Raw genomic sequence first — 27,801 nt, 5'->3', positions numbered from 1 at the left:
CACTACTCAGATACGAGATTATTTTTAATAGCCAACTAATGTATATAACAGTGCACATCGCCCTTATCTATGGGGCAGTGGTCTTTCTATCACGAATAAATAAATTCATGGAGTGCTTTGTAACATTTGCACAGCACTCAGTGCCTTCCTCTACTTATTCTGTGGTTCGATTTGATATGCCTTACCTACATCGCGGTCCATGCATAGTAGCGCGTTCCTTTGGCCATTTATTCTGAATATATGAATACAACCCAATTTACTTAAAGCAGTCTTTATTCAATTACTCGTAAACGTATGCAGATATCCCCACGCTTCTTTTACAGCGTACTAAATATCAATGCAGTGGTCGCCGATAATAAAAAAAATTGAGGAAAACGGACGCTTCATTCTTTGACCGCGGAGAAATCTCGTTACAGCGGCTCGGAAATTAAATTCCGCTCCTTCGCTGCCAGACGAAGGAAAATTGATCCTAAGAGCCCGTAATCAAATACGGGTCACCTTCCCGTCTCCTATGATGCAACGAGCTTCTTGCTGTTCACCTTGTTACTTGCGAGTCCGGTGGGACGATTGGAGGGCCGTTGAGGTTTCGTAAGTCCTAACCTTAGAGACAAGTAGCTGCATAACGAGCTGACGCAGAATGGACATTCTTTTAAGGCAGAATTATAGACTTAATGAAATCGCCGTGGGCATACTTAATACGCATCAAGTAACTATCTACGCATGTTTGATCTCTTTTCCAATATCGAGTCAAGTGCTCACTACCTCGGCTTCTGAACAGCGACGCAAGAAACATAGACAAAGGAGGCACAAGTACACAGGATGGGCGGCGTACATGTGCAGTTCCTACGCTCGCCCTTTGTAGTTGTGCCTTTTTTGTCTGTGTTTGTTGCGCTGCACTTCAAAAAATTAAAATATGAACCAACTTGCCTAAACGAATGTTTTATTGCTCCCTACCCCATACTGTGCTTTTTTGTCTATCTTTCGTTTCCTTATTCTATTCTGTAACTACACCTATATAGCGGGGATAGAAATACCCTATATGAAATCTCGTTACCCATCGACCTGTATTTGTGTGTTCGGTGCCATAGCCAAGAACTGTGGCGTCGAACGAACGTAATAATGAAGTAGGCATGTTTTTCTTTTCTCCAGACATGTCTATTATATATAGGCACATTGTACTAGCCCCTCGCGTGGTCAACGACCCACATCAACTCATCGCACGAAATGTCGATTTGTTTTTGAGGCCGTACAACAATATCGTTGTTTTTGTTAACAAACTGCAAGGGCACTATTTAGTTGCACGAGTGCAGTTATGTTTTCATTTATTAGCCCCGAAATATCAATTCCTTGCATAGTCTGTGACCGAGCCGAAATTATGTGTTTCATATACACGCATTTGGTGTCTGATGTATTTTTTCTACCAGCAACTAGTGAAATGCTGCAGTCGATCACCGTGGTTTTCATTTTCTTTTTATGTGTGTGTGTGTGGATATTGCTAGCTTTCATATTATCATTTCACACACACAAACAAAAAATAATTAAATAATTATTCTGTGCACATACTCAAATCCTTGCATCATATATATTCTAATTAAGCTAAATGCTCACACAATCACAACCCAGCGTTAAGTGTGGTCTGTTTCCCCAAAAGTTACGGAATTCATGGCTATCAACGACTTTCTTCTAGTTAAGTATTTTCTTTTTTTCATCTTCGAGGACTTGCATAGGTGTCTGAGTGCGTCTAGCGCTTCTCAGTGAACCACACACCAGCGTAGGCTGTAATGATTCAGAAATGTCCAGTGCTTATCTGTCAATATCCAATAGCTGCAACGATTCAATGCGATTCACGCTCAAAAAAGGTTTCGCTTCACACTGAATTAGATTTTTTAAAGACTTGAGTTTCTCCCTATAGTCGCAAGACATATTTTGTGCAGTGTTTAGGGCAAAATATATTGAGGTGTTTTGTTTTCCGGTCGACGTACACCGCTCTAAGAATTGCAAATGACAGTGGTGAACGCTCGTTACCTGCGCTTTACAGAAAGCGAAAATGGAAATGGTAATATCGCATTGAAAAATCGAGAATAAAATCAGGTCATAGAGTGCAACGAGACACAGTGCGTGAAATCGGTGCATAACGAATACGGTTGTGCTACACACAACACGGAGCTCAAAAACCAGCCAATAGTATTTCGACAAAAACAAAGAAATAAATCTTATTTCGGATTGTAACAAAACTTGGCGCAACGTGCATATTAAATGAGTTCACGCGGAGTCGCGGTAGTTGACAGGCTGCAGCGAAAGGCTGCCCCTTAGTTGCATCAACAAATATGTCCAGGTTATTCACTGAGCTCAAAGAACGCGACCTTTACAAAAATGCGGAGTGAAATTCGACCTATTCGTTTAGAACGACATCAGATGAGCGAAGTTGAGTGCCGTGCCATAAAAACGAACGAATTATTAACGACAGGAGCTGTTTTGTAAGGAATATGTGGCATCGTACACAACATATGTCATGTATGAAGACACATATTGTAGCGACACGTATTTCAGACAATACATGTGAGGCGCATTGTCCCACGAGCGCGCGCAACTCGCCATGAAACAGAATGACGGGCTATCAGAGCTAAATGGCAGGACGACGGTATACAACGAAACGTCGACAGCGGAGCGCTCGTTTCCGCGCCTTCAACAGGTGCGATGTATACATACAACGGTCCTCCATCATATCGCGTTGCAAAAACGATTTAAATTTCAGAATGTTAGAACGTATGTGATCAACACGGACAACAAAAGTGCTGTCGAAGTCGATGGTCTGACGAAATCTCGTCTGGTCGGGATGAAACATTGGCGAAACAATGAAGGATGCCGACCAAGGCGAAAAATATTTGCTGACGTTTCGACTCCCAGACGGAATCATTGTTCACAATGGACTGCGGATAATGGTTTGTGAACAAGGAACCCGTGTGGGGGCCGACACGTCAGTAAACATTGTTAACCTTGGTCGGCGTCCTTCGATGTTTCAATGCCACCACTACATATGAATTTTGCTTCATCCCACGAAGTAACAACCTCGAAAAAGGAAGTCCTATAGGTTAACAATCCGCGTTGATGGGCGCATTCATTCATAATGCTTAAATATAAAGGTTGTCCCAGCCAACGTTAGGCAAGCTGCCACTTGCTTAATTTTTAAAACTAATTTCTTACTCAATAGCTAAGAAAATACAACAAAACAATGGTGTTGGCGTTGATAGAAGATAGATGACCTAACATGGTATACGTCTTAAACACACAGTGCTCGTACCTATAGGTGCCTGTTGAACAACCGGGACCAAACGAAGTGTTATCATCTCCAGGGCGCATATCTTCAAAGGTGATCGCTGGTTGCTATCACAAGATGATGTCAGTATTATCGACGGTCACGTGCTCACGCAATGATATGTAATAAATGGGAGTTTCACGTACAACCACGGCCCACATCTACCAAGAAGTAGGCTTGCAGATCTGATATCACGTAAAGATAAAAAAGAACGTTAATACAGTAAAAATGTTTGCCAGCACGCACGCATGTGAATCCTCTAGGATAATTAGATTGGGAACATGAGTAACGAAATTAAAGAGTGCACTGACCGCTAAAGATGTTACGTTTTCTATGTGCAACAGTCATGCACCCATTGCCAAATAACGCGGCACTTTATAGATTGTAATTACAGACCGCATGTTGACAGTGCGTGGACTACAGGTATTACACGAAAATTTGTATTCGCTACACGAATGTTTGTCGAGAAATATGCATGTCTTTGCTAGACACATTTTGAACTTGCTCAACAAACCGTTGTAGTCTTCGAGACGGCCACTCTAGATGTGACGGAAGAGGCTACGGTCAGCCATTAAAGAAAAACAAAACGCTCTCATTGATAACAACTTGCTTCGTGAGTCGGGCCTTCGAAATCCTTGGGCAGGTTTGAATGTCGTAAGCGACGGTAGAGACCCTGTGCTATAATGAAAGAGCTCCGAGAGGGGCGTCTCGGGGCGACGTGGGTGGCGCGTCCACTTACGACGTCTATGATCTGCTGCAGTGTGAGCCCGAAGCTGAGGAGGAGCGGCTCGGACTCGTTGAGCACGGGCCGCTCCAGGGTGTTGTAGTTGGCCAGCAGGTCTGTCAGAAGCCGCCGCTCGTGCGGGCCTTGTTCAGAGTCTGCAAACATTGAAAGAGAGAGAGAGAATACCCATCGTTCATTATGGGGCTTGAGGCAACAATACAAACAACACAGAAGGGGGAGGGAAAAGAGAGAGAGGCAAACACTGAGGAAAGAGAGGGACGTTAAAGGGACACCAAAGGCAAAAGCGATGTTTTTTGCAATAGTAAATTACTCTTTCACGATACCAAAGTCACCACGCTTGCTGCGAGAAGACGCTTGGTAAGCGAGAAAATGTGGAATAAGAAAATGCAGGTGGAGACGCCACTTTGAAATTCCCGCACCAGTCGCCGTGACGTCATAGATATTGACGGCGTGTACTGGGGCATACGTAGTTCCTAATCAATGAAAATGAAGCACATTGTCTTCTCAGGCAGTCGTAGACCTACCAAGTTTCAGGAAATTTCGTTGAGCCAATGTGGCCAAAATACGAAAAACATATCGAAATCCGTGACGTCACCGTCGGTAATTTTGGCGGGAAATCTAAATGTGAAACTAAAGACATTGATTTTCTCATCTACTAACAAACCTACGGTGGTGAAATCGACGACACTATGGTTTTGAGAGTATAAGTGATCAGGCTAAACTAACTTATTGTTTCATTTTAGTGCCCCTTTAACCTGAGAAAAGCTCCAGTCGCCACTATGCTACCTTGTACTTGGGAAGGTCAAAGAGGGTATGAAAGAATTACAAAGGAGTACAATCTATGACAACACCAGAGCCATTCTTATTATGACAATGTCTGACTAACACATGATAAGACTACAATGCTCAGGCACAATGCGTTGTTCAATCTGGTGTTTCTAAAGAAACGTCCAAAACACCTTTATGGCGACTAAAGCTGAGGTCCCTGCAGGCCAGCGCCCCAGAATTTTCTCTTCTGTGTGTGGGCAGTTGATAAGCTGGCCTATAGTGCGGCTGAAGGGGCTCGGACTTGGTACCAGCCTAAAGCGAGAAGGCTCACCGAGAAAAAAACAATCTCGAAAGAAACTGCGCACTTTAACGCGACACAAAGCAGTGTAATGTTCGTGACACAATGTGTCACAAGACCCACAAGCCCTATGATATTGCAGCAATATGCTTAGAGATCCAAGTCCTGAACCAGGCTTAGACCAAGCTCCCAGGACCTTGCTAAACTGGGCAATCACCTCTTGACAAAATAAGACGGATGATAGCAAAAAGATACAGGCCTTAAGTAAATAATGCGAGTTGAGCAAAGAATGCCACTGAAGTCATTGTTTTGCCATTGATAGGCGTCATCGCGAAGGCACTGACGCGAACAAGTCGATTTGTCGAAATTTTGAACCGAGCGAAATTACTTGCTCGACCTCTGTTACTTAAGCAAAGCGCCGACAGCACTAGGACTTCAATGGCTGCTCTATCCTTATTCTAGAGTTATCTACGTTTTCAATTTAAACTAAAAAGATTTACTGTTGAACAATTTCTGCACAAGTTACCCTACGTCATCATTGTCGCAGTATAGGCAGGTACAGAAGGCCTGAGATGGAAGAATGCCGAGTGCTTCTGAAAGAATGCCGAAGCACGCGGCGTCTCTTCCAGTGTTTTACCGCGGCGTGCGAGCCTTTTGGAGACCCAAGTAACATAGCCCGCGGTCATTACTGAGGTTGCGCCACTCGCTGGGTGACTTCCTTGGTAAGTTCGGTGTGCGAGCTTTCGCGAATGCCGCCGGCAACGCTGGGTCACGTCCTTCAGCCATTAGTGGTCGCTGCAAGTTGTCTCAGCAGCGCTTACGCCATTCCAAACTTGGGCATTACGTAGCTTAGCCTGGCTCTTATAGCTTCGGCATCATCTGTTTCATCAGTTTAATTCTGCAAGGTAATGAACTGCGCCGACATGACTGCAGTCTAGAGTTTTCTGTGTCAACAGACAAAAATACGGCGTGTTTGATCCGTTGCCAAGGTTTTCAACGAAGACAAGATGAGGCAACCATGCGTGCCACACCCGAGGGTTGTATGCTTAGGCACGGCACCGAAGATTTGTTTTTCTTTTTTTTTCCAGTTGCACGTAACTGTAGAACAGAAAAGTGAACATGTGACCTGCTTTTGCAATCACTATTAGCAGTATAGGGGCTGCTTGTTTCCGCCGACGTGCGTTGACATGCGAGGAATAATCGATGAACTTATCTTTATATTACTAAGGCCTAGAAAGGACGTTCGCCCATAAACATGACCCAATCTCCATCTGCAGGCGACAACATATTTTACCAGCATGTCCGCATCATTCCATAAAAGCAGACGCGTGGGGTGCTTACTGAAATTAGGCGTGGTAAAATGTGTACCTAAGAGCTTTACAGAAGCCACAGGTGCTTTATACAGCACTCGTGGGTCCTGAAAAGCTGAAGGAACACATTAAGTAAGGTCTGGCTAGTTTAGGCTATAGGTTAGCGGCCGCGACAACATGCGCCAACGTTCCGAAAAATTGAATGTATTCTCTTTCCGTAAGCTGTACCTGTATGACATAGAAATGGAAAGAGCATGAGGTAGCTTGACTATATTCTTTACGAGTATTATTTTCATTCACTAGCGCCGCATAGTAACGAGAAATATGTTTCCCGTACTCGCTGAAATGTGCGCAACTCTTGCGTGTGCGCTTCGCTTTCACTTAGCACGAGAGAGAACAGAATCAAAAAGGAAAAGAAAGAAGAACGAGACGAGTTCACTTCCTACTCCATCTTGTCCATCGGCCATCGAGATTACATTCCGCAGTTCTGTTCTGAGACACGTCAACCCTGCGTCCGAGCATTGGTTCTGGCCGCGACGTTTTATTTCGCTGTTCAGAAGCACACCGACACAGCCTCGGGGTCTCGCCACGTAAAGCCCCGCTCCCTAAAAGACAGCCGTTCACAGCCAAGCCAAGTACCTGTCGTGAATGGGGCTCTTTTCAAAAAGAACCAGCCTTCCATTTCCGCCATCCGCGCAGTACTGCCTCGTAAGGCAAAAAAAAAAAAAAAAGAAGGAAAGAAAAATCCGAAAAGCGGCCACACAAGAAAGCACTCCGAGGGGGCAGTCGTGCGAATATTTACCGGGAGCTCGCGCCCTTTCGTGGATATTGGAGTCAAAAACTTATGCATCCACGTGTACACGGAGTTCGTCGAAGCGTAAATCGCATGCAGTGAGTCAGCAATAAACGGGCGGGAAGAGCACGCGCGGAGAAATTCGAAACGGGAACTTAAAAATCCAGAGAATATGTAAGCGATAAAGCAAAGTGGCGGCGAACAAGAAGCTGCGCTTAAAGCGAAAGCAAACAGGATGCCTCCTGGAATACCAGGTCATACGCGGATGCTTTGTGATTTTCTATTTCCGTTTGCTAACAATATAAAAAAAGAAAGCAGAAGAAGGCCCCTTTCGCGGGAGTCGCTGCATCGCTCGCCGTGTATCTGTGCGCCTTCAGCGTTTCATAGTCCCTACGCCGGTAGCTCTGAGTCAGCGGGTTGTGAGTGTTCCACGCCAGATCCGGTGAGACCTATACGCCGAGTCATGCTGAGCTCTACATTCTCCGAGCTCCACGCAATGAGAAGACAAACAAGCGGACGAAGTGCTCCCGTAGGTCAATATAAACGGTCTCCGGTGTTGTCATAATATTTGTGCACTTGACTTTCTCGTGCGGAGTCATCAGTCATACACGATAGCACCTCAAGCGCTGCCATTGATCTTCCCTCTCCAGCACACCCTTTCTCGCCTGCCAATGTAATAGGCCCATGGTAATCAAAAGTCCATCACAAAGCTAGGAAAGCCATTGAGCACCTCTTTGAAGACGCTGACATTTGCGATAAGTACCGGCTGGACTACATCATGCTTGCGGAAGGAATAGAGCGCCAGCGAGACGAACACAAGACGTGACATGGACAAGCGCTTGAGTTCTGCTTGAACACATCGTGATTGTGCGTGGTTCTTCTGTGCATCAGACAATCGCGGGATCTATTACGACTAGCCCATTAGAACTCCCTGAAAGTAATGTCATGTAATGTAATGGCTGAAATGTCAACACGTTCTTCAATTCTCGCACGCGCACACGAGCTCATTAAAGAAAGAGGGACCTGGTCCTATGCTTTGGGACTCTTTCTTTCTTTTTTTCTTTTTTTTTTCGCGAATGAAAGGAGTGCCTACTACGCAGTCGGAAGTAAGTTGGGACATCAGAATGAAGTGCTTCAAATAACGCCAAGAACACACCTGCCTTATTTCCCGCATTCTCTTTAAGCAAGCGTCGTCATAGTGAAATAAGAATTACCGCACACATTGACCGTGATAAACGTGAAACATGGGAGTAATCAAAGTCAGAGTTGTACTTTGGATCGCGTCGCTATTACGAATCTTCCTTCGACGGCTTCCACCAATGATTGCTGACAACAGCTTCTTCTCCTCCTCCTCCTCCTAAGTAAGGGTCATAAAAGAGATGACCTCCTCCTCTTCTTCTTGTTCTTCTTCAGAGTAGCCATCGCAATTCGTGCACCTCCTGTTCGAAGTGCCATCCGCTTTGTTTTCACGTCCTTTCTTCCCTGGCTCGATTTATGTTCTTCCCCGCACCGGACGATCTCGTTTTCAGCGTCCGTGCGTGCCGCTGGTCAGACCAAGAGTCACCGCAATAACGCACTCGGAGTAATGGCCGCCGTTTTGCGCCCGAGTCAGCGGGTAGAGCAACAAACAAACCCTCCACACCAGTGTAAGAAGTGGCGATCACAGTGCCGCTGTGATATGTGGCCCTCAGAGCCATGCTCCGGAGCACGCTGAAGTGTAGCGCAGCACTTGTGTACGCTATCAGCGTAGTGTCAGGTGGCGAGCACAGTCTATGGCGGCTCACGTTCTCCGGCAGCCATCCTGGAGGACACATCGCGAGGAAGGCGCAAGCTCATGGCCTCCACAGCTGGCCTAAACGGGGCTCCGTCGGGGCCACGTCGTCTCCTCAACCGAGGCTCCTGCTTGCTTCCTTATTTGATCGCTCACTCGTTCGCTTGTTTGTTTGTCCTACCCTTAGTAGTGTTTGACTGCTTTCCTAACGCAGACGCCATGCTGTCCAGCATAGTAAGGTACGTTCTCCTTCGGCGAACGACGTCGACAAAGCGACGTGATGGCCAAGAGTTGGACTGGACAATAAAACTGGGGGGTGTCGTATAACGGGGGCTCTCGTTCGCGGCGGGCAGAGGTTCCTGTCCCTCCTCTCAAGACTGTTGGTCGCGCCGGGAAAAAAGATCGTGTTACAGGCAGCGCGTTGTAAGCCTGCGCACGGATTACCTCCGCTCGCAGCGTTGCAGGCTACGACGCGAAGCCTTTGAGAGGCGCTCCGCACTAATGTTCCTCGTACGGCTCTGTCGTTGTTGTGAAACTTTATGCCTCACGCTTTTATTTTCCTTTGATTTTGTTCGCTCACTCTTCGGTGCGGTTCCGAGCGGTGAAGCTGTCTGCCGAACTTGTAGAATTGCGTTTGCAAGAAATGAAGAAAGAGAAGAGATGCGAAACAAATTCTGCGGTTTCCCATTTCTAACATTGCCCAATGTAGACGTTTCCTTGTTGTCACGTTGTTTTCTTTTCTTCATAACGTAATTCTTCCTTAATGAAATTCGCCACGCCTTTGAAATATTGTTTTAAGTGAGGTGTGTTATGTAAACGCAAGAAGTCAACGTGAGAAGTTTGGTAGCGGGGAAACCTGCAACTCGTTCATCGAATACTGCGAATCGCGCTGTTTACTCACCACGCTATGCCTTCCCTACTTAGAGAGGCTAAATATCTACAGAGGATGGTTCTTCGTAACACCAAGTGTGACTTATTCCATATGCTGATCACGTGCAGTCTTCACGCACTTTACTGCGCAGTGCTCGGGATGCGCAATGTGAAGCGAATTCCGATAAACAGCGATATGCAAAACGACCACGAAATGCCACCGTTTCTTCTTATGCTGCTTTTGCCATCGCAACGCGCTAAAGGCTTTAGCGTTGCTCAACAAGTTTCCGCTTACTATGGCTTTTACAGCGCTTACTAAAACTCGATCTCGCTGTTTATGCTATATTTCATCGAAGCCGTTCAGCGACGATTAACTCGCATGACAGAAAGCAGATTTTATTGGCTTTCTGCCATACAAGCTAGTCATGGCTCATCAGTTTTATATAAACTTCAATTAGGCTTTTTCTGAAAGCTTTGTTCAGGGTAGTCGAGAGTGAGCCCTTATCCGCCATCAAGGCTGTCCTGAAGCCATTAGGCGTTTGAACGGGTGTTATCTTTCTGCTTCTTAAAGGGGCACTGCAACACTTTTCCATGTAATCATCGAATTGCTCATTCAAGGGAGTTTACTGCCTCACGAATCAACTGCCGCAAAAAGTTTTAGAATCAATCAAGTACGAGCGGAGTTACAGGAATTTGTCGCACGCTTTAAGCGCATTCCCTCCTCTCCTTTCGTACCAGCGAGCGCGCTGAAAGCTACGCGCTCGGGTGGGGGAGGGTGGGGAGGTATTAGAGGAGGCCAAGGAGCTGCGTCCGTTCGTCAGCGCGCGCGTCATGACCTTGAGCCTTTCACCGTGCCTTGAGCCCTTTCTTTTCTTTTTTTTTTTTCTTTGAACGCGCGGCTTAGTTCAGCGTGATCGCGAGCGAGCGCGTGCGCGCGCGCTCGTCGCGGCATCCCGCGGCGGCCGCGGTAAATATGCAGCTCATGATTCTCAGGTCAGCCAATGGCCATGGTCTATGTGTTTATGGCGCGGTCATTTGGGCATGTGTCATTTGGGCGCGGTCATTTGGGCAATGATGACATGCTGTGACGCTGTCAGTGACGGCGCAGAAAGGTGCATGGGGAGGGGGGAAGGGCAATGCAATCCACTGAGAACATCGAAGTAACTTAGTTAATGTCTCTTGAGATCATATAGGCTTTCGTCTGCGCTTTCCTTAGCGTTGCCAAAGGGTCTGCCAGTTTTTCTTTCTCTCTCCTCCTCTGTCTCGTAAGCAATTGAAGTAGCCGTAGCATGATGATCAACGGCATAAAAAAAAATTCAGCCAGTTCTACGCTGTCAAAACCGTCAGACAGCGTAGCTGCGACCCCGGGAGTGTATGCGAGGTTTGACTAAGACAGCTCAGTCTCATTTTAGAGCATCACCTTCACCATTTTGCATTATCATCATCAGCTTGAGCGCGTCATCATCATTTCGTTTTATTAATTTCTTTCACTCCCACCTCTGGTCACGTGACTTGCGCGACTACTACTACTACTACTACTACTACTACTACTACTACTACTACTACTACTACTACTACTACGACGACGACGACGACGACGACGACGGCGGCGGCGGCGGCACAGGGTACGACAGCTTCACGATAACAACGAACGAACCAATGAATGAATGAATGAATGAATGAATGAATGAATGAATGAATGAATGAATGAATGAATGAATGAATGAATGAGTAAGCAGATTCCTCCGAGTTGAGCGAATAGGGGCGTTGACAGGCTCTTCTCTGAGAAATGGAGTTAGGCTCACCGAGTAACGAAGCAGCCTGTCCTCTACACACTCTCTCTCATCGCAGTGGCGGCGGCACTCAGCACCCGTGGCCGGCGGCTTTGGCCGGAAATGGGGATCCGGCGGGCGCAGTCCGGTACGCGCGCACAATCTGATTAGGATCTGGGTTGGGGGAAGACCGACGGGCAAGGCCGCACCGAAATCGCGTCAGGCGCCGCGGCACTCTCCTCTATCGCGCTGACACGCCGGCTATAGTGGACAGCGGATGGGGCTTAATGCGCTGCCCGAGGCCAGGAAGGAGAAGGACGGTATTACCGCGCGACGCGTCCAGAAAGAGAGGAGCTCGCTTGCACTGTTCTCACGTTGTGGTGGCAATACCCTTTTTAAACGAAGCACAGAGGAATGCCGGAGGGTGGTCGAAGTGCGGAAGGGACGTCGACATTTGTTAAGGCAAAATCTACAAGGCTCCGGAAACATGAGGTGTCAGCGAAGCTTCCAAGAAAGTTTTGGTTGGCATACGGCTAATGCGGTGACAACGCTAGGGAATAGTGCTAAATTTAGATAAGGGCAACGGTTAAGGCCATCTTGCTGGTACGAAGTCTTTCGTTCGGAAAGAAAGAAAGAAAGAAAGAAAGAAAGAAAGAAAGAAAGAAAGAAAGAAAGAAAGAAAGAAAGAAAGAAAGAAAGAAAGAAAGAAAGAAAGAAAGAAAGAAAGAAAGAAAGAAAGAAAGAAAGAAAGAAAGAAAGAAAGAAAGAAAGATTTTACAGTGAAAGTTCCCGCCGCATTAGGACATTTGAATCACGAAGTAGCAGTGGCTATGTATAAAGAACGATGCCGTTATCAAGAGTGACAGAACTCTGGGGCAAGCGATAAGATAGAAAGAGAACTGGCGTCTGCGGGCAAGCTTACTGTATTACGACAGACAACGGCGAGACCACGGGTAATAAATTACCGAGAAGGCCTACACCTCGGGATGCTTGTAGAAAAGCCAGGAGCGCGTGTGGCTGCGCACACTGCGGCTTGGCCAATTCGGTGCATAAAGCTGCATTGCGGACAGACATTGCATAAAAGAAATATTCAAGGAAATAACAGAGCCGCACTGCGCGTAATATTTAAAAAGTAAGAGCAAATAAAGTTGATCTTATAAATTCAAGACGAGTACCGGTGTCGCATCAAAACAAAAGTATATATATCGTGAAGCTTCCCAAAGCCGAAACGAATGTGCGTTTCTCCTATCACGCTTTGCGTGTGTAACGTCGTTATCGAGGATATTCCGCCCTACTACCCTCCACGTACATGCGCATTTTCATACGCGTTTTGTATACATTTACTTCAACCAAAGTCTCCCTCTGAATGGCCACTGGAACTTTTGAAGAGAAATAGCAGCGCGCACGACGTGTGCAGCCAAGAAAAAAAAGTCACAAATCGTGGGGGAGGCCTCGGAAGCAAAATGAAACTCGAGATAGGCGCGGCATTGTCTTCGGTCTAAAGAACGACACCCCCCGAACATTCAGCCTATACACAAACACGGACGCGTGCGCACAAAAAAAAAAAAAAAAAAAAGAAGCCAAGACTACTGAAGCGAAACGCCTTCGGCGGCACAAAGGAAAGGACGACGCGAAGCAGCTGGCGGTTAGATCACGCCTCGGAAATGAATAATAAAGGGGAAAAGGCGAAGAAACGCGTATCGCCCGCTCAGAAACTACCGGAGAAAGGCCGGCCCTATATATGGGCTCCGCTGGTGCGCGATCAACGCCGCGCTCCATCAAAAGTTACAACGCCAGGCACAGCAGCAAGAAGGCGAGGGTAAAGGTGCGGCGCTCTCGGCTACTGGGTCGACGTTGTCGTCCGCCTCAGCGTCTCCGTGCTCGAGCGGAAACAAAAGAATGTGGGGAAAGGAGGAAGATGGCTGAGAGAGAGAGAGGCAAGTGAGAAATCACCGCCTACTTGCGAGCCTGCGAGGAAGAAAAACGAAACTTAGGAAAACTGGTAGACGTGTTGCAGGAAGCCAGGAGTATAGAGAAGGCCGTCCGTATACAGCCCCGGCTGACGTGGAGAGAGCGGGCTCTTTTGACGTAGATCAGATAAAGTAGGAAGTAGGAGTAGGAGAAAGAGGAGGACAGCTAGACGCGCCTGTCAGGCGCTGCTGAGCAGCCATCCTTGCTTCGAAGACATAAACGAGGCACGGAAGCCATAAGAAGAGAGCGACCGAGGTTGCGGACGAATGTCTCCTGTTGCTAACACGGCGGATAGGGAGCGAGTCAAAAGTAAACGCTTTCGAGGCAAGCCGCTAGGAAATCATCAAAATGAAAGATATAGATAAGAACTGCGAAACAACGAAAAGCAATGACGCACTCGTAAAGAGAAAGAAAGCCAAAACTATGGACTTCTCTCGTTTTGTATTTGTCTTCACCGCGCTCCTTCTAAGCGGGGACACGACGTGAAGAAGCGAAGGAAGAGCAGCGATTCCCGAGGGAAGAGCGGCTAAGAAGGGAGCAAAAAAAAAAAAAGAAAACGAAGAAATTGAGCATTGCTTCATATAATTCGCTTCTCGCAACAGTCCCCACGATAAAGCCAGCGACTGTGTCTGTGCGTGTGTACATATCTCCACGGTGCGTCGGTAGGCAGGCCGGTGGTCGGCGTCTTTTGTCTCGGCAACCGCCTAGCCTGGCCAAGTTCTCTTTACGCCGAGGAGACAACGACGTTCGTCGTCTCGGCGGCGGTAATGACCGCGCCCACAGCTGTTGCCACTGCCGGCCTCTCTGCTGCCATCGCCGACGCTGGCGCGGCAGCTAGCCTCGTCCGGCGGCGGCTGCTGCAATTAAACGTCGCGGACGACGAGGTCATTACCACGCGACGGACAGCAGATCCCTGCTTCTTCTTTTATCTTCTTTTCACACCGTTCTCTCTTTTTTCTATCGCTACGCGGAAATAATTTGCTCGCAAATCACTCTGGCTCTAAAGTCAGAGCGAACACTTTCTCCCCTCTTTCTTTTATCGCCTTTATCTCCCCCTTCTCCATCGTTAGAAAGCAACCCTGCGACCTTTCTCTTCACTGCACGGCGGCAGTGGCATGCGGGAAAGACGCTCGCCTGATGGAACTGGGGGTGGCGTGGAAAAGAAGAGGATGGGCCGTCGTACTGATGAGCGCTGCCGTTTCGTTGGCGCCGATCATTGGATCAGCGGGTCTAGATCGAGATAATCGGGCCCGTACGGACCCCACACACCGTGCCGCCCGTTTTTTTCCCGCGGGAATCAATGTGGCGAAGGTTGCCAAGCGTCACGTGGTTCGCCCCTTGGCTTTCCGAAGTCGCGGCGCAAGCCGTGGGGAAGCGCAGGCAACACCGGCTCTGTGTCGTGATTGCGGTCGGCCGGCTGCAATTACCGGGGCACGGGGCATGGCGTGAATGGTGTTACCGGGATCATTGCTTCTGCCGGAGCTTCTACGGAGACGCTCTTTTCTTTGCCGAAAAGGAAACAAGGTGGCGCAGCGCTTCTCTGCTCAGGTGTCCCTCTATTTCTGCTTTGCGGCCCGGTACTTACGACGTCCTCGCCAAAACTTTGATTATCTTTGCACCCGTCGGTAACGCTGCGTCTCTTATACGATTGCTTCGATGTGAAGTGCGGAGTCATTAGAACGATAGGAAGGGACGTATCGGGTAAAAATAAAAAGCAAACGAGAATCACCGAAAGGCAAGCTTTTTAACCCCCAATCATATTGATTGCAGTGGTCGCTATTATATAACATGAGCTGGCGTGAAAAACAGCAATAAAACGTTCGTTCATTCCAGTTTTTGGTTGTCAAGGATGTCAACAGTGTCACTGTTTCCACTAGAAGCCCCACTCATCGCGAGTGACACAAGAAAATTTCTTACCTGGTTGCCGCTCTAGACTTGATTCAATAAGAAAAAAAGCCGGTTTTTCGCTGTTTTAATCAGTCTCGCAACGATGCTACTTGTGGCAAGCGGATAGGAGGTTAGAACTCTGCCGTCCAATGTGTAAATGTGTAATTTTTTTAGATTCTTCATGCGTAGTGTCCTAAGGTTAGAACGGCAGAAAGTTGAGCTTGTTGGTAAGAATTCATGATAAAATAAGACAGACTTGCAAACATGGATACAGGAGAGGAGATCAAGACAACACACATGCACCGGCGCTTGTGTTGCTTTGATATTTTCTCTTGTGTTGGCACGAACACCTTCTTTTATCATGTCTCTAGGTGTTCCGTCTCTTATTTTAAGCATAGTTGTTTCTTCCGAGCATTCGTCTTTTTTATTTAGCACGCTGTGGAGTAAAGAAGAAACTTACGCGCATTTATTTGCAATAGGGTATGCTTGTAAATACAATGTCATCGCGGGTTACTCAATTTACATGCAGTAGTGCAGGAAGTCTCCTTCTAGGAACTTCGTACTAGGACAACCTTACCTAATGCGTGGCCTTGCTCAGCAGTGACCGAATTCGCAAAGCTCTTCAATCGTAATTCTTCTTTGTGGCTGGTCAGCTACCTTCGCTAATGTTATTGGCATCGCCTGTATTGGCTTAGATGTTATCTCGCGAGCAATTCGAGCCTGAGTTTTCTTTTTTTTTTTTTTGCTTCCTTTCTATTTTTGATGCGTGGCCAGCGCCCAAAGATCCCGTGAAGCTCTTCTGAGAAATATGCTCACTAGTTAACAATGGTCAATGTAGACGTGAAAACTAGCAACAATTAGCGATAAAAAAAATAATTGTTGAGATTTTACGTCCCAAAACCACGATATGATTATCAGGGACGCCGTAGTGGATGGCTCCGGAAAATTCGGCCACCTGGGTTTCTTTAAAGGGCCCCTCACCATCCTCTGAATATACAAGAAACGAGCGCGTTATCCTCCCCTAGCGTTTCTTGTCTTTCTGGCACACTTCGTGACGCAAGAACGGTGATTCACGTGACGTCATTACGGTACACATTCTCGATTGGTCAATACCCGCGAAATATCAGTTGTGAATTGTCTCCTACGCTGCTTTGCCATGCAGCCGCCCACCCATGAACACCCTTGCGTTGCCAACTGCGTTTAGTCGCTACGACCTTTAGAAGATAATTTAATAGTTCCCTCTCACAATTCCCTCTCACGGCTGTACCTATTCCAGCGCAGCTGTATAGCTGGACTTGCGGATAGATGTGATGCATGCCCGTCGCGGAAAGATCATGGCTTGACCTAATTTTTAGCTGTCATGCTGTACTTTACCTAACCGTGAGGTGGAAAACTGTGCTCCGAAGCCCAAAAACTGCATAGCTAGAGACTTCCGGACAAAATGAATAAGAAAGACAGTCGTTGGGAGTTAAACTCCGGGACCATTTTCTAATTGTCTCAGCAATTAGCGGTTTGGAGCACTCTTCGCACCTTCTCTCGCTGGGCGGATTCACATACTCCTCATTTATAATGTATTCGGACAGAGTTGGGTGCATTAGCTAAACTTATTTGTTAACTTCGTGCTCACAGAATGGATTGTGAAGAATCAGTGAAGCCAGGGCACGCCATTCTTCTTAGCTGTCCGACAGAGCTGTTTTATTCAATTAGTAATCCATTACCCGCTGCAGAACTTGAACGCAGCGGTGCGTGTGAGTGAGTCGCCCATTTGCACCAGAACAGCGAGGGCCTGTCTCGCCTAATTGAGCGGGAAACGGCGCTCCGATGTACGCAACGAGAATTTTTAACGTTAAGCAAGCGCAGCTATACAAGTGTGTCACGCTATCTCTCGATTGACCCGGCTACGCTCAAGAAGGAACTTCAATGCTGTCTCCTCGCATATCTTCAGAGCTGAACCGTAATGCTTACGATGCCCTCGATGTGCACTTCTGCCGAGTCACGCGAAGCGTGTTTCATTTATTTAATGTTTTTACTTGATGATGCATTAAATCTAGGAACATTCCATTCCTGAACATACAGCGAGCTTTGAGAGAGACGTCTTGGAAGAAGTCTTAACCGCTTCCTTCTTAGTTCAACAAGGTATGCCGCATGGAAACAAACATATAGAAAGTATGCTGTACCTGTCTTATGGTTCCGTGGTGATTACGCTTAGGAAGAAAGTACTTTTTGCTCTTTTCAAGCCTACAAAAGGCGCTCCAAATGGGCAAGCCCTCACGAAGCACGTCGATGTTTTTGTGTTTTTTCTATCAGCATATTTATGATTCTTACTCCGTGCTGTGCACGAATTTCTCGTTATTAAGAATTGTGGGGCATTCGGTTCAAGTTCCAAGTGCTATTAGTTTATGATAGTTTATGGTTTGTTTATTTTCGTGCCTGGTTATAGGCGAAACCTATCAGTCGCGTGACTAAAAATAAAAAAGGCATTCGCGTGACTGGGCGTACCGACGTCTAGGGAAGCGAAAGACGTACAAAAGTGAACGAAAACATGAACGTGCATATAGAGGATGATAATTAAAGCACAGTAAGTGAGTAGTGAGATCACGAGTGAAAAAGTTAATTAGTGACAGTTAGTGAACGTTAAATTTTGATATACAGTGCACGGTAAAATAAGCAAACCGTATAGCTTTCGCGTTCGAGTCGTCTTAGGCGAACGCATAAGGAAACGTGCAAATTTATTTATTTATTTATTTATTTATTTATTTATTTATTTATTTATTTATTTATTTATTCAGCTCGAGGGTTGTTTGTTTATGTTTCTTGATATTTTGTTTGTCTGATTGTTTTTGAACTCCCTGGGGCGCTGCTGTCACGGACGGACAACTAGCGTATGCCTCTCCCTCTCTACGTTCACGGTGCGGTCCCTGGTGTATTTGAAAGTGAACTTTTCATTCAGCGACGAAAGCCCGGCTTTTTCATCGCGATACGGGATGACGAATAGAACTCATTCAAAAAGTATCGGTGCAGCAGCAGCAGCAATACTTCCCATTCGGCAGCGGCGACGATGTGTGCGCGAGCTCGAGAGCAACCGAGCGAGCCATCGGAGACAAATGCGCGCTTCCGAGGTTCCAAATTGCAGTTGCCCATGCGGAAAATTACTCGCTAAGCGGCCTGGGCCTCCAACTCGGACCCGTGGTCGTCGAGCAAGCGAGTCGAGAGCGCCGCTCCATCAACACTGCAGTGAGCAGCCGTCCAGGCGGAACGCTCCTTGCCCGTTCGCCCTTGTACCACTCCTCTGCTATGCACTCGTTAAGTGCGCCCTCTTCCTGACGAGAAGAAGATATTCATGAAAGTCCCCCCGAGGACACCTCTAAGAAAAGGGGAGGAGAAGGAGAGACGCTGTTTCTGCAGCTCTAGTTGGGAGCACGGCTCGGCGTCTAAGGAAAGGGGAAGAAAAGTTCCGACGGAGTGTGCTCCCTTTCTTGGCTGAGCCGAAATGAAGCCATCCATATTTGCTAGCACCGAACCACTTATATTACGGAATTCTCTGTCGCCATGCGCAGCCTTTCCAGTGAATGAAATGTGTCTGAAGAAAAGTGCCTTTTTTTTCGTAAGTTATTTTCGTTTTCGGAGACGCACAAAGTGTTCTCCTTTTGTAATTGGCTGTAGTTCTCTAATTGCTATGATAATTAAAGACGTATAATTTTCTTCCATACAAAAATTAAGAAAAAAACGCTACAAACGAGAGCACGCGACTTGGTATCAAAGGTAACGTAATTCGTGTTTGGAGGCGCCGGCATCAGCTTGATACGAGCACAAAAAATCACGGTATACTAAATAGGGGTAGAGAGATAAGGAGGAATAGACGTAAGAGCGACAGCACACGCATTTTCTACGTCAAGTTTGCAACCTTGTCCGTCATCATTATGTCCGTCATCTTAGTGCTGCTTAAGGTCGCAGTATCACCAACTAAACAAACAAGGTAATGTTGACTGACTGACTGACTGACTGACTGACTGACTGACTGACTGACTGACTGACTGACTGACCGACCTATTGATTGATTGATTGATTTATTGATTGATTGATTGATTGATGATTGATTGACTGACTGACTGACTGACTGACTGACTGACTGACTGATTGATTGATTGATTGATTGATTGATTGATTGATTGATTGATTGATTGATTGATTGATTGATTGATTGATTGATTGATTGATTACGCGTATTCTTGCCCGCACTTCGTATGCCCTAATATATATCGAAGCGCGAAATTTATAACTTGGCGGGACAGTAGTTGCGTAGTGCTAAGTGTAAAAAGAAGTTAGCAAGGAACTGGACCTCTGTAACCTCCGCTGTGATTTATATAACGAGAAGTTATGTTCAGTCCGGCAAAAATTACAGCTGCCTCTACCTATACCCGATCAATATATACATAAAATTGCATCTGGACGGAAAGTAGGAGCACAAGTCCCCTAGAAGGGCCCTCTACAAACACGATGGATCATGGGCTGTATATATCACGAAACGCGAGTAGAAAACGAAGAAGTATATTCGGCAGTGCCCGCGCTGGTCTGGAAGGAACGCCTCCGGACACACACGAGCAGCGAGCATCGCAATATTGGCTTTGCTTCGCGCCGTTGCGAGTCGAAGCAAAGAACGAGAAGGGCTGGCGAAGTCTAGCCGAGGCACACCGAACTCAAGCACACGTACCCGGATGTCATAAAGAGTCCAAATACAAGCAGCAGCGTCGGATCGCGAAACCGAAGTGTAAAATTCGAGCGCCCCTTGATCCAATCTCCTGAACTTACGTTTTTCATCCGCATTTCTTTCGTTATCTTTTATTTATTGGCCAAGAAACAGGCTCGTTCCCCATAGTGACGACCATAACTCAAGAGTCATGGAAGCAGCGTTTATTAAATATGTATCGCTCTCGATGTTCACGGGAGCTTCCGGTAAACAAGGTTTGGACGAAGGAGATGTCGGAAATAACTACGAAAAGTTGCTCGCCTAACGCAGGCTTCGACGTCCATAAACGTGGACTCAGGTGACGACGCCAGTAGGGAAACGTATACATATACACGCTCATAAATTTATATGCACTTTTCGTCTCCGCACATATTCGATAAGTGAAATCGAGTTTGTACGCCACATCGATACAAGTGCAATCAAAGTGCACTTGCATAAAAGAAAGGCACTTATACGAATGTGACGGTTTAGAGAGTCTCGTTCCAGTCGCGCGTTATATCGACGTATTACTCACCCGTGTCGCCTTACTCCACAACCATGACAAAGAGAGCTAGAAAGGCTTTGTGACTCAGCAGAAAATGAACTAGTCAAACCGATTACTAACATGGATTGCTTCTTCAGATGGGGACGGCTGAACTGATGTAATATCAATAACAAGCTTGAGAGAAAAGTCACAGTTTCGCCGCAAGGGCGAAACAATCAATGCGATAGCAAGAAATTGGAATGTCGGACTAAGAACGACAAGCAGCTCGAAACTTGCAGCGCGCCGCTGAAGCACAAAGGGGGACGCTCGAAGAGAACGCACAGGTATACACAGGACAAGCGCGAACTGTGACAGTTGTTACGTCTTTGTGTTTGAGCAGCGCGCTGCAATTGTCGACTCTTCAGAACCCGGCGCTCTTAGATATTTCTTTTTCTTTTAATCTGCGGCGCGTAGAGTGACCCTTCTCCGCCTCCTGCCACGCGGTGGCGTCTGACGCAAGGTGTGCAAAGGGTGCCTTGATGCGCGTTTTGTGGGGGACGCACACATCGAAGCACACCAGGTGTGCTCGGCGTTTTCTTCGTTCCAAATCGCGAGTGGGTGCAGAAAGGGGTCAATGTAGGAGTGTTGCGTGATAGAGAACACGCTCACACTCCTCCGAGATCTGTGTACCAACAGGGGTAAATGGTATACATATAAATAGCTCGCAGTTATTATGCCGGCTGACGCATGGCGCGTGGTAGTGTTGTCTAACGCGGAGCTTTTGGGGGTGAGGGATCGCTGGTTCGAATCCGTGGTCGGGTGCGTCGGACTTCTTTCTTCTGCTTTATTTTTCCTTGTGCCTTTTTAACATATATATATATATATATATATATATATATATATATATATATATATATATATGGGACATGACAGCGACGGCGACGGCGAAAGTCCGCCGGAAGTGTCCTTATAATTGCTACCGAAAACCGCTTTCCCCCCTAGTTTATTGGTGTGCTCCCACGTTTGTCAGTATTGACATTTAGTCATTTCTTTTCTCCTTACTTCCCTTATTCCTATCTTCATCTCCCTTCCTGTTCCCTCTTCCACAGTTGTCAGCCTTCATCCTCCATATTTCCCCTTTTTTCTTTGTGTATGTTTGTGTCTTTGTTTACATACAAAATTATAGCAATAACACTTTGTGTAAACGTCGCCACGCAATGAATCAACGAATATTTAGTGGAGGCTAAATTTTATCACAAGCAGTTGCTGTAAGAACTAAAGCTTTTCTGCCTTCCGACACTAATGAACCAATGTCAGAGCAATAGCACCCACAAAGCCGTGCCACTTTACAACGATAAAACGCACAAGTTTGAGGAAGGAGAGGAGAAGTTTTGCTTGCTTCGGGTGGATCTAGCCTTGACCAAAGTTTATAAACGCTGGGCTTGACCGCAGCGGTGACCAAGTGGTTAGAACGTCCGCCTCCAATGCAGGAGGTACCGGGTTCGAGTACCAACGACCCTGGGCACCCGCAGGTTTTTGTAATGGGAAGGTAGGTGTCATAGGTACTCATTTCTCGAGAAGGTGGCCTCCCTTTCTCCATCTTCTTTCACTTCCCTTTCCCCTCCACCCAACGACACTCCGTCATGGGTTGCAGAAATCAGCGTCTTTGTACAACTCCAACCGCTTTTACTTTATAGCCTTGGAATGTTTGCCCATAATTACACCGCCCGAGCTCCATCTATCAAGTGGGTATCAAAGTTGTGCTTCATCCAAACTACGTCGACTCACATTTAATCATTCCCATTCCAACGCGCTATCACGCGTAGTAACCTTAGAAGGAGCCGAAGCGCCTCTCTTCTCGATGATGACTACCAAGTCCTGTCTCGCAACGCCCTTCAGCATAAAAGCGCCGAAGTGTTACATTTTCACAGTGCTTTTTTAGCGCAAAACGACAACACAAGACAGAAGACAGGACAAAGCTCTCGGATCGCGGTGTATTAGCGTTCCTTCTTTAAACCTCTATAGCATGAATATTCTTTTTGGATTCTCTATCATGAGTGCGCCCGGTTGATCAAGTTTGTGGTGGTTGGGGTCTTCTGGTATCTGCCCTGTACGAAGTGGAGTGACGCGATAGATGACGTCAGTCGAGAGTACACCGCTTTGTCCTGTCTCCTCTCTCGTGTTGTCGTTTTGCGCTGAAGAAAGCGCTACGGATTCACACCAACTAGCCCTTCAACGCATCGTGTTGTGCTACATTTTCAAAAGCGCAGGGTGCCGACACGGGGCACAGAAGCGCCACCAGGTGACAGCGGGGTATAAAGAGACGATGCAACCGCGTCCCTTCGGCGACCGCGTATACCTTGGAGGTCGCCTTCACGACCGTCGAGGAAAAAAAAATGAAAAAGCCATAGAGATTGGAAAGGAGGGCGGCCTCGCTGAAAGCGACCATCTCTCATTTCTTTCTATTGTGCCTTGTCGCAGGAAATGGAGATCTCGGTCGCCTGCCTCGAGGCAATGGGAGCATGCGGTGGGCTTCGCGACGAGCCTCCATGTTATGTGTGGCTGCTCTGTCGTGTGTGTGCCCGCTTCCTCGCACATCCCCCCTGTGACCTCTCCATATATATCTTCGCATAATATTTTGTTCCATTCCTATTATTCCTCGGATGTATCTGTGTTTTATTACGAGATTTCGTTTCATGATCCCTGTCCTCTCTTCCGCTCACTCCTTCCTGTATTTTTTACTTCGGTACTTATTTTCTGCGGCCGGTGCTCCTGAACTTTTGAAAAAGAACACCTCGCTCCTGTTCCAGTCCTCCCCCTATATATATATATATATATATATATATATATATCGTGCCTATTTTCTCCGCATGCAGCGAAAACTCGCGACGCTGCTTATTTTCGCCTTGCGGCGCGTGTTGCCGTGGCGAAGAAGTCGTGTCAGGAGTGAGATATTGAAAGTAGGAGGGAGAGGGGGAGAGGGGGGAGAGGAGGTTGCTCTCCAAGTTTCTAGCGCTGTTGCGCGGCTGCTTCATGTCACCTTTCGCTCCCTCGCCGCCCTCCGAAGAACTTGCCCTAATCAGCAGTCAGGTGCCGTTGCTCTTCAAAGTCAAAACAAGAAGCTAAACCGCCTTCAAAAACATTCAAATTTTCTTTTTTTTATTTTTCCTCGTACTATTGATGAATGCAACGCACTCCCGTTATCACTAACTAAATTCACTCGATTGACCCGATTCATTTTTATATGTTAACTTTGTAATTCAGATGTTTTTTTTTTTTAATTGAAATGATGGAATAGGAGAGGTTGGTGCCATTATAGTGGCACCGGCTACTCCTTCTCGCTTAGAATACAGAATATGAAGTAACAAGATTAATAAGGGCACAAAATGCAATACAGTAGAACACAGGAAAATACGCACAGCCGAACATCATATGGCAGTTCATAAACCTCTAAAACGTCTAATAGGTTCATATGTACAAAATACGCACAGCCGAACATCACATGGCAGTTCATATACGTCTAATAGGTTCATATGTACACAAGTGTTGTATGACAAGTTCAAATGGGAAAAGTCAGTTCAGCTGTATACGCTCAAACTCAAATATTCTGTATTGCTTGACATGCACAGGAAAACACACTGACACAAATGATGACACATAAAATCAAACGCACTATCACAAACATAACACAATTCCTTCAGTATGAAGGGGAAGTCGACATCGTGTGCAGTAGGTCAATATTTCCATAAAATATTCGATTCTTCAAGAAACTTCTTCAAGGCGACAAGCGCTCTTTTCTGAAGACTTGCCGTTGGCCATGGACCTAGTATTTTCGTCAATGTGAAAGGCCTTCTATCTAAAAGTAGTAGACTTGCTCGTAATACTTTTCGTTGTGATTCATAGTTTGTGCACTCGATAAGTAGATGATGTACATCTTCGTCAGGGTGGCCGCAGGAACATTCTGTACTAGACGCACGTTTTATCCTGTGTAGGAAGTGTCGCGTAAATGCTGTGCCAAGCCGTAGGCGGTGGACTAATGCTTCAAGTCTCCTATTTTCTCTCAAGTCTGATGGAATGCATAGTTTTATGTCAGGGTCTATTAAATATAAGTCCGAACTTTTAGACTTTTCATCGAACCATTTGTCTTTGGTGAGGCTAAAGGTTGTCTGTCTCAGGAGTAGGCGGATTTCATTGTGAGAAATTGGAAGGCTAATTGTCTCTTCGTTATTGTGCGCCCGATTTGCCGCGGCCTCCGCTATGTTAGTGTTTGCTTACTTTTCTCCTTTCGGAATTCTGTGTTTTCTCTCGTAATTTCACCCCTCCAGCGCGGGTTCATGTGGGCCTGTAGATATATTTAAAAAAAAAAGCTCACGCGGAATTAAAATTCACCAAGAATTCGAGTGTATGAAAAAAAGCTTGTGGTGTATTTGAATTAAAGCAGGAGGAAGTAGAAAGAAAGAAAGAAAGAAAGAAAGAAAGAAAGAAAGAAAGAAAGAAAGAAAGAAAGAAAGAAAGAAAGAAAGAAAGAAAGAAAGAAAGAAAGAAAGAAAGAAAGAAAGAAAGAAAGAAAGAAAGAAAGAAAGAAAGAAAGAAAGAAAGAAAGAAAGAAACTTGGGGGTGTAGGCGTTACTGCTTCGGTGGTTCTTCCCGGCACGTATACGAATTTACGCGATACTACTTAGCTGTAACGCTGCCTACAACTGCGATCTTTAGTGTACGTGCGTATAACTTGCTGGCCGACGCGACGCCTGATCTCCATTCGGGGAAGATCGTGTAAGGAGGATTTGGTATACGAGAATAATTAAAGGCTGCAGCGAGGCACACACCGTCGACGTCGTTCATTATTGATACAGATAAACAGGGTCTTACGATAAAGCGCATAGAGCTGGCGTTCTTTGATCGAGTGGGGGCGCTGCTTCGCGGCCGATGTATGCAGCAGCCGGAGCGTTAAAGCCGTGGCGTCTTTCCTTGCCGCATTCCGGTTGCCTTTGTGACCATCAAATATTCATCGCTTTAGAACGCACCCTTCTCCGATCACCCTGTACCCTCAAACAGGGCAAGGGTTCGCGTCCTGTTCAATACTAACGTATTCTTCATAGTGGAACACTCTGGCGCAATTTTAGCGTCCTCGTTTTACATCCCTCCATAGTTTTGAAACGACAAGAAAGAATACTTTAAGAGCGAGTTGTTTTTCGCGGGCTCGTTCGAGAATAATATATATGCGTGACGCGTTATAAACGGAATTTTATTTTTTTCTTCTTCGCGTTCAGTGAAATTCAGACGGCTGACTGATAGCGCGAGTGTCGAGCGCGTTAAGAGGCGGCCGGGGATATAGTTTTGAAAATTTCTCAGCCCCTCGCGTAAAATCGATTGCCCTGTCATGATGCCTCCTCTCGTATGTAAGATAACGCGTGCGATTTATTTATGGGGATTTAACTTTCCGTCGAAAACTCTTCGGCTTTCGAAGACAGCTTGTTCGAAGTCTCATGATAAATTTTTATCACCCGAAATTCCTCAACCTTGTTATTCACGACGCATCGCATTATACTATACAATGAGTTTGGTAAAAGAATATTCTGACTCAGCAGCAGTAAACATGGCGCCTAACCAATAGTGATATTTTTTTTTTCATTTTTAAAGCAAGTTTTCAGTTGCAAATAGGCTGAGAAACGAAGTAATAATAATGATAATAATAATAATAATAATAATAATAATAATAATAATAATAATAATAATAATAATAATAATAATGATAATAATGATATAATAATAATAATAATAATAATAATAATAATAATAATAATAATAATAATAATAATAATAATAATAATAATAATAACAAAGCTACAAATCACGAGGACATAACTTATTTTTTACGTCATAATTACTGTACTACACTTCAAAAAATACAACTACTGTCTCCTATACTTTCCTTATCTTCACTGTCTGTTGGTTTCAGGAGGTTGAGTCTAACGAAAGGGACGAGCCCTCCATCAAATACGGATTTTTTCCGTTACTTGTACGAGCGTAATCGCAGTAGCCATCCAAACAATAGTGAAAGGGTTGTTATAGCATTGCTTTATCCTTACTTTCGTTTGGACGTAATAGAGATAACGTTCAAACCAAGCGTCGCATTCTGCAATGCAGCCGCTATAAAGGCCAATGGTCCAACTCTAGAAGTTCTTGCTCAGTAGCGACACTCCAGGATGTCTCGTATACCACGGTAATATTAAGCATGACCAAGTAAATACCTTGCTTTATATTAAGTAAGCTGCCACAAGAAGAGCAATTCGTACGTATTTATGGCGCTAGTGCTGCCTGCGTCTATATTAGGCAAGCAATCATCACGCTTCAATGCATGCTGCTGCTATATATGTATCGCAATGATCGTCCATTTCAAGCGCAGAAACGTTTACAATGCTACGGCCTCAAAATCCGGCAGCAGTGGAGCCACACAAAAAAGTCAAGATGGCTCACGCTACCGGTATTTAAGGTATAATCTAGGCATTAGTTGCCCATCGTAAGCCGCGGTCCTTGTTTTCCTACACCCGACACCTCAGCGCTGCCGTCCACAGACAACTCGTGTCAAGATAAAACGCAGGAAGCACAGTACGCACTCTCCTTGCAAGCCTTTATTAACATCATGGATTGCACTCTACTTCATCTAAGACAGTCGAAGTTGAACCGTACTCTGTGAGAGTTCGCAGCCTGAAACCTTCTAGGTATGCGCGATAAATGCTGCTATGCATGTGAGCGTATTACTTGTCCACTCTTTGCTTCTTCCGCTCTCTACTCTTTTCGTCCCCCCTCCCCCCGTGCAGGGTAGTCAACCGGGTGCAACCTGGTTAGCCTCCCTGCCTTTCCTTTGCCTTTCACTCTCTCTCTGCAATGTAGCCGCTATAAAAGACAGTTTTCTTTCACCGTGCTTGTTTGCTGTAAAACAAAACGGCTCCTCTTCACAGACGAGTCTACACCTCCGTGCGAAAGCCGCAGTCAAAGGAATGCGTCCTCGCCCGACTTCGTGTCGCCTATAATAAAGAGTAACCTCTGAAGAAACCAAGCGACAGAAATGTACAAACAAGTGGTAACT

At 46.0% G+C, this 27,801-nt stretch overlaps 1 protein-coding gene across 2 annotated transcripts in view; it reads right to left on the bottom strand.

The window, feature by feature from the left end:
* The window catches only part of LOC119389535 (neuronal acetylcholine receptor subunit alpha-7), a 264,755-nt gene that overhangs the window by 89,684 nt on the left and 147,270 nt on the right, over window positions 1-27,801 (bottom strand). For both annotated transcript variants that reach the window (XM_049414460.1, XM_037656852.2), the window contains exon 2: window positions 4,056-4,195. In XM_049414460.1, coding sequence (XP_049270417.1) covers window positions 4,056-4,195 — 140 coding nt within the window. The remainder of the gene's footprint in view (window positions 1-4,055; window positions 4,196-27,801) is intronic.

Source organism: Rhipicephalus sanguineus, chromosome 4 (genome assembly GCF_013339695.2).
Source record: "Rhipicephalus sanguineus isolate Rsan-2018 chromosome 4, BIME_Rsan_1.4, whole genome shotgun sequence".
Classification (NCBI taxonomy): domain Eukaryota; kingdom Metazoa; phylum Arthropoda; class Arachnida; order Ixodida; family Ixodidae; genus Rhipicephalus; species Rhipicephalus sanguineus.
This window is presented reverse-complemented; position numbering and strand designations above follow the sequence as displayed.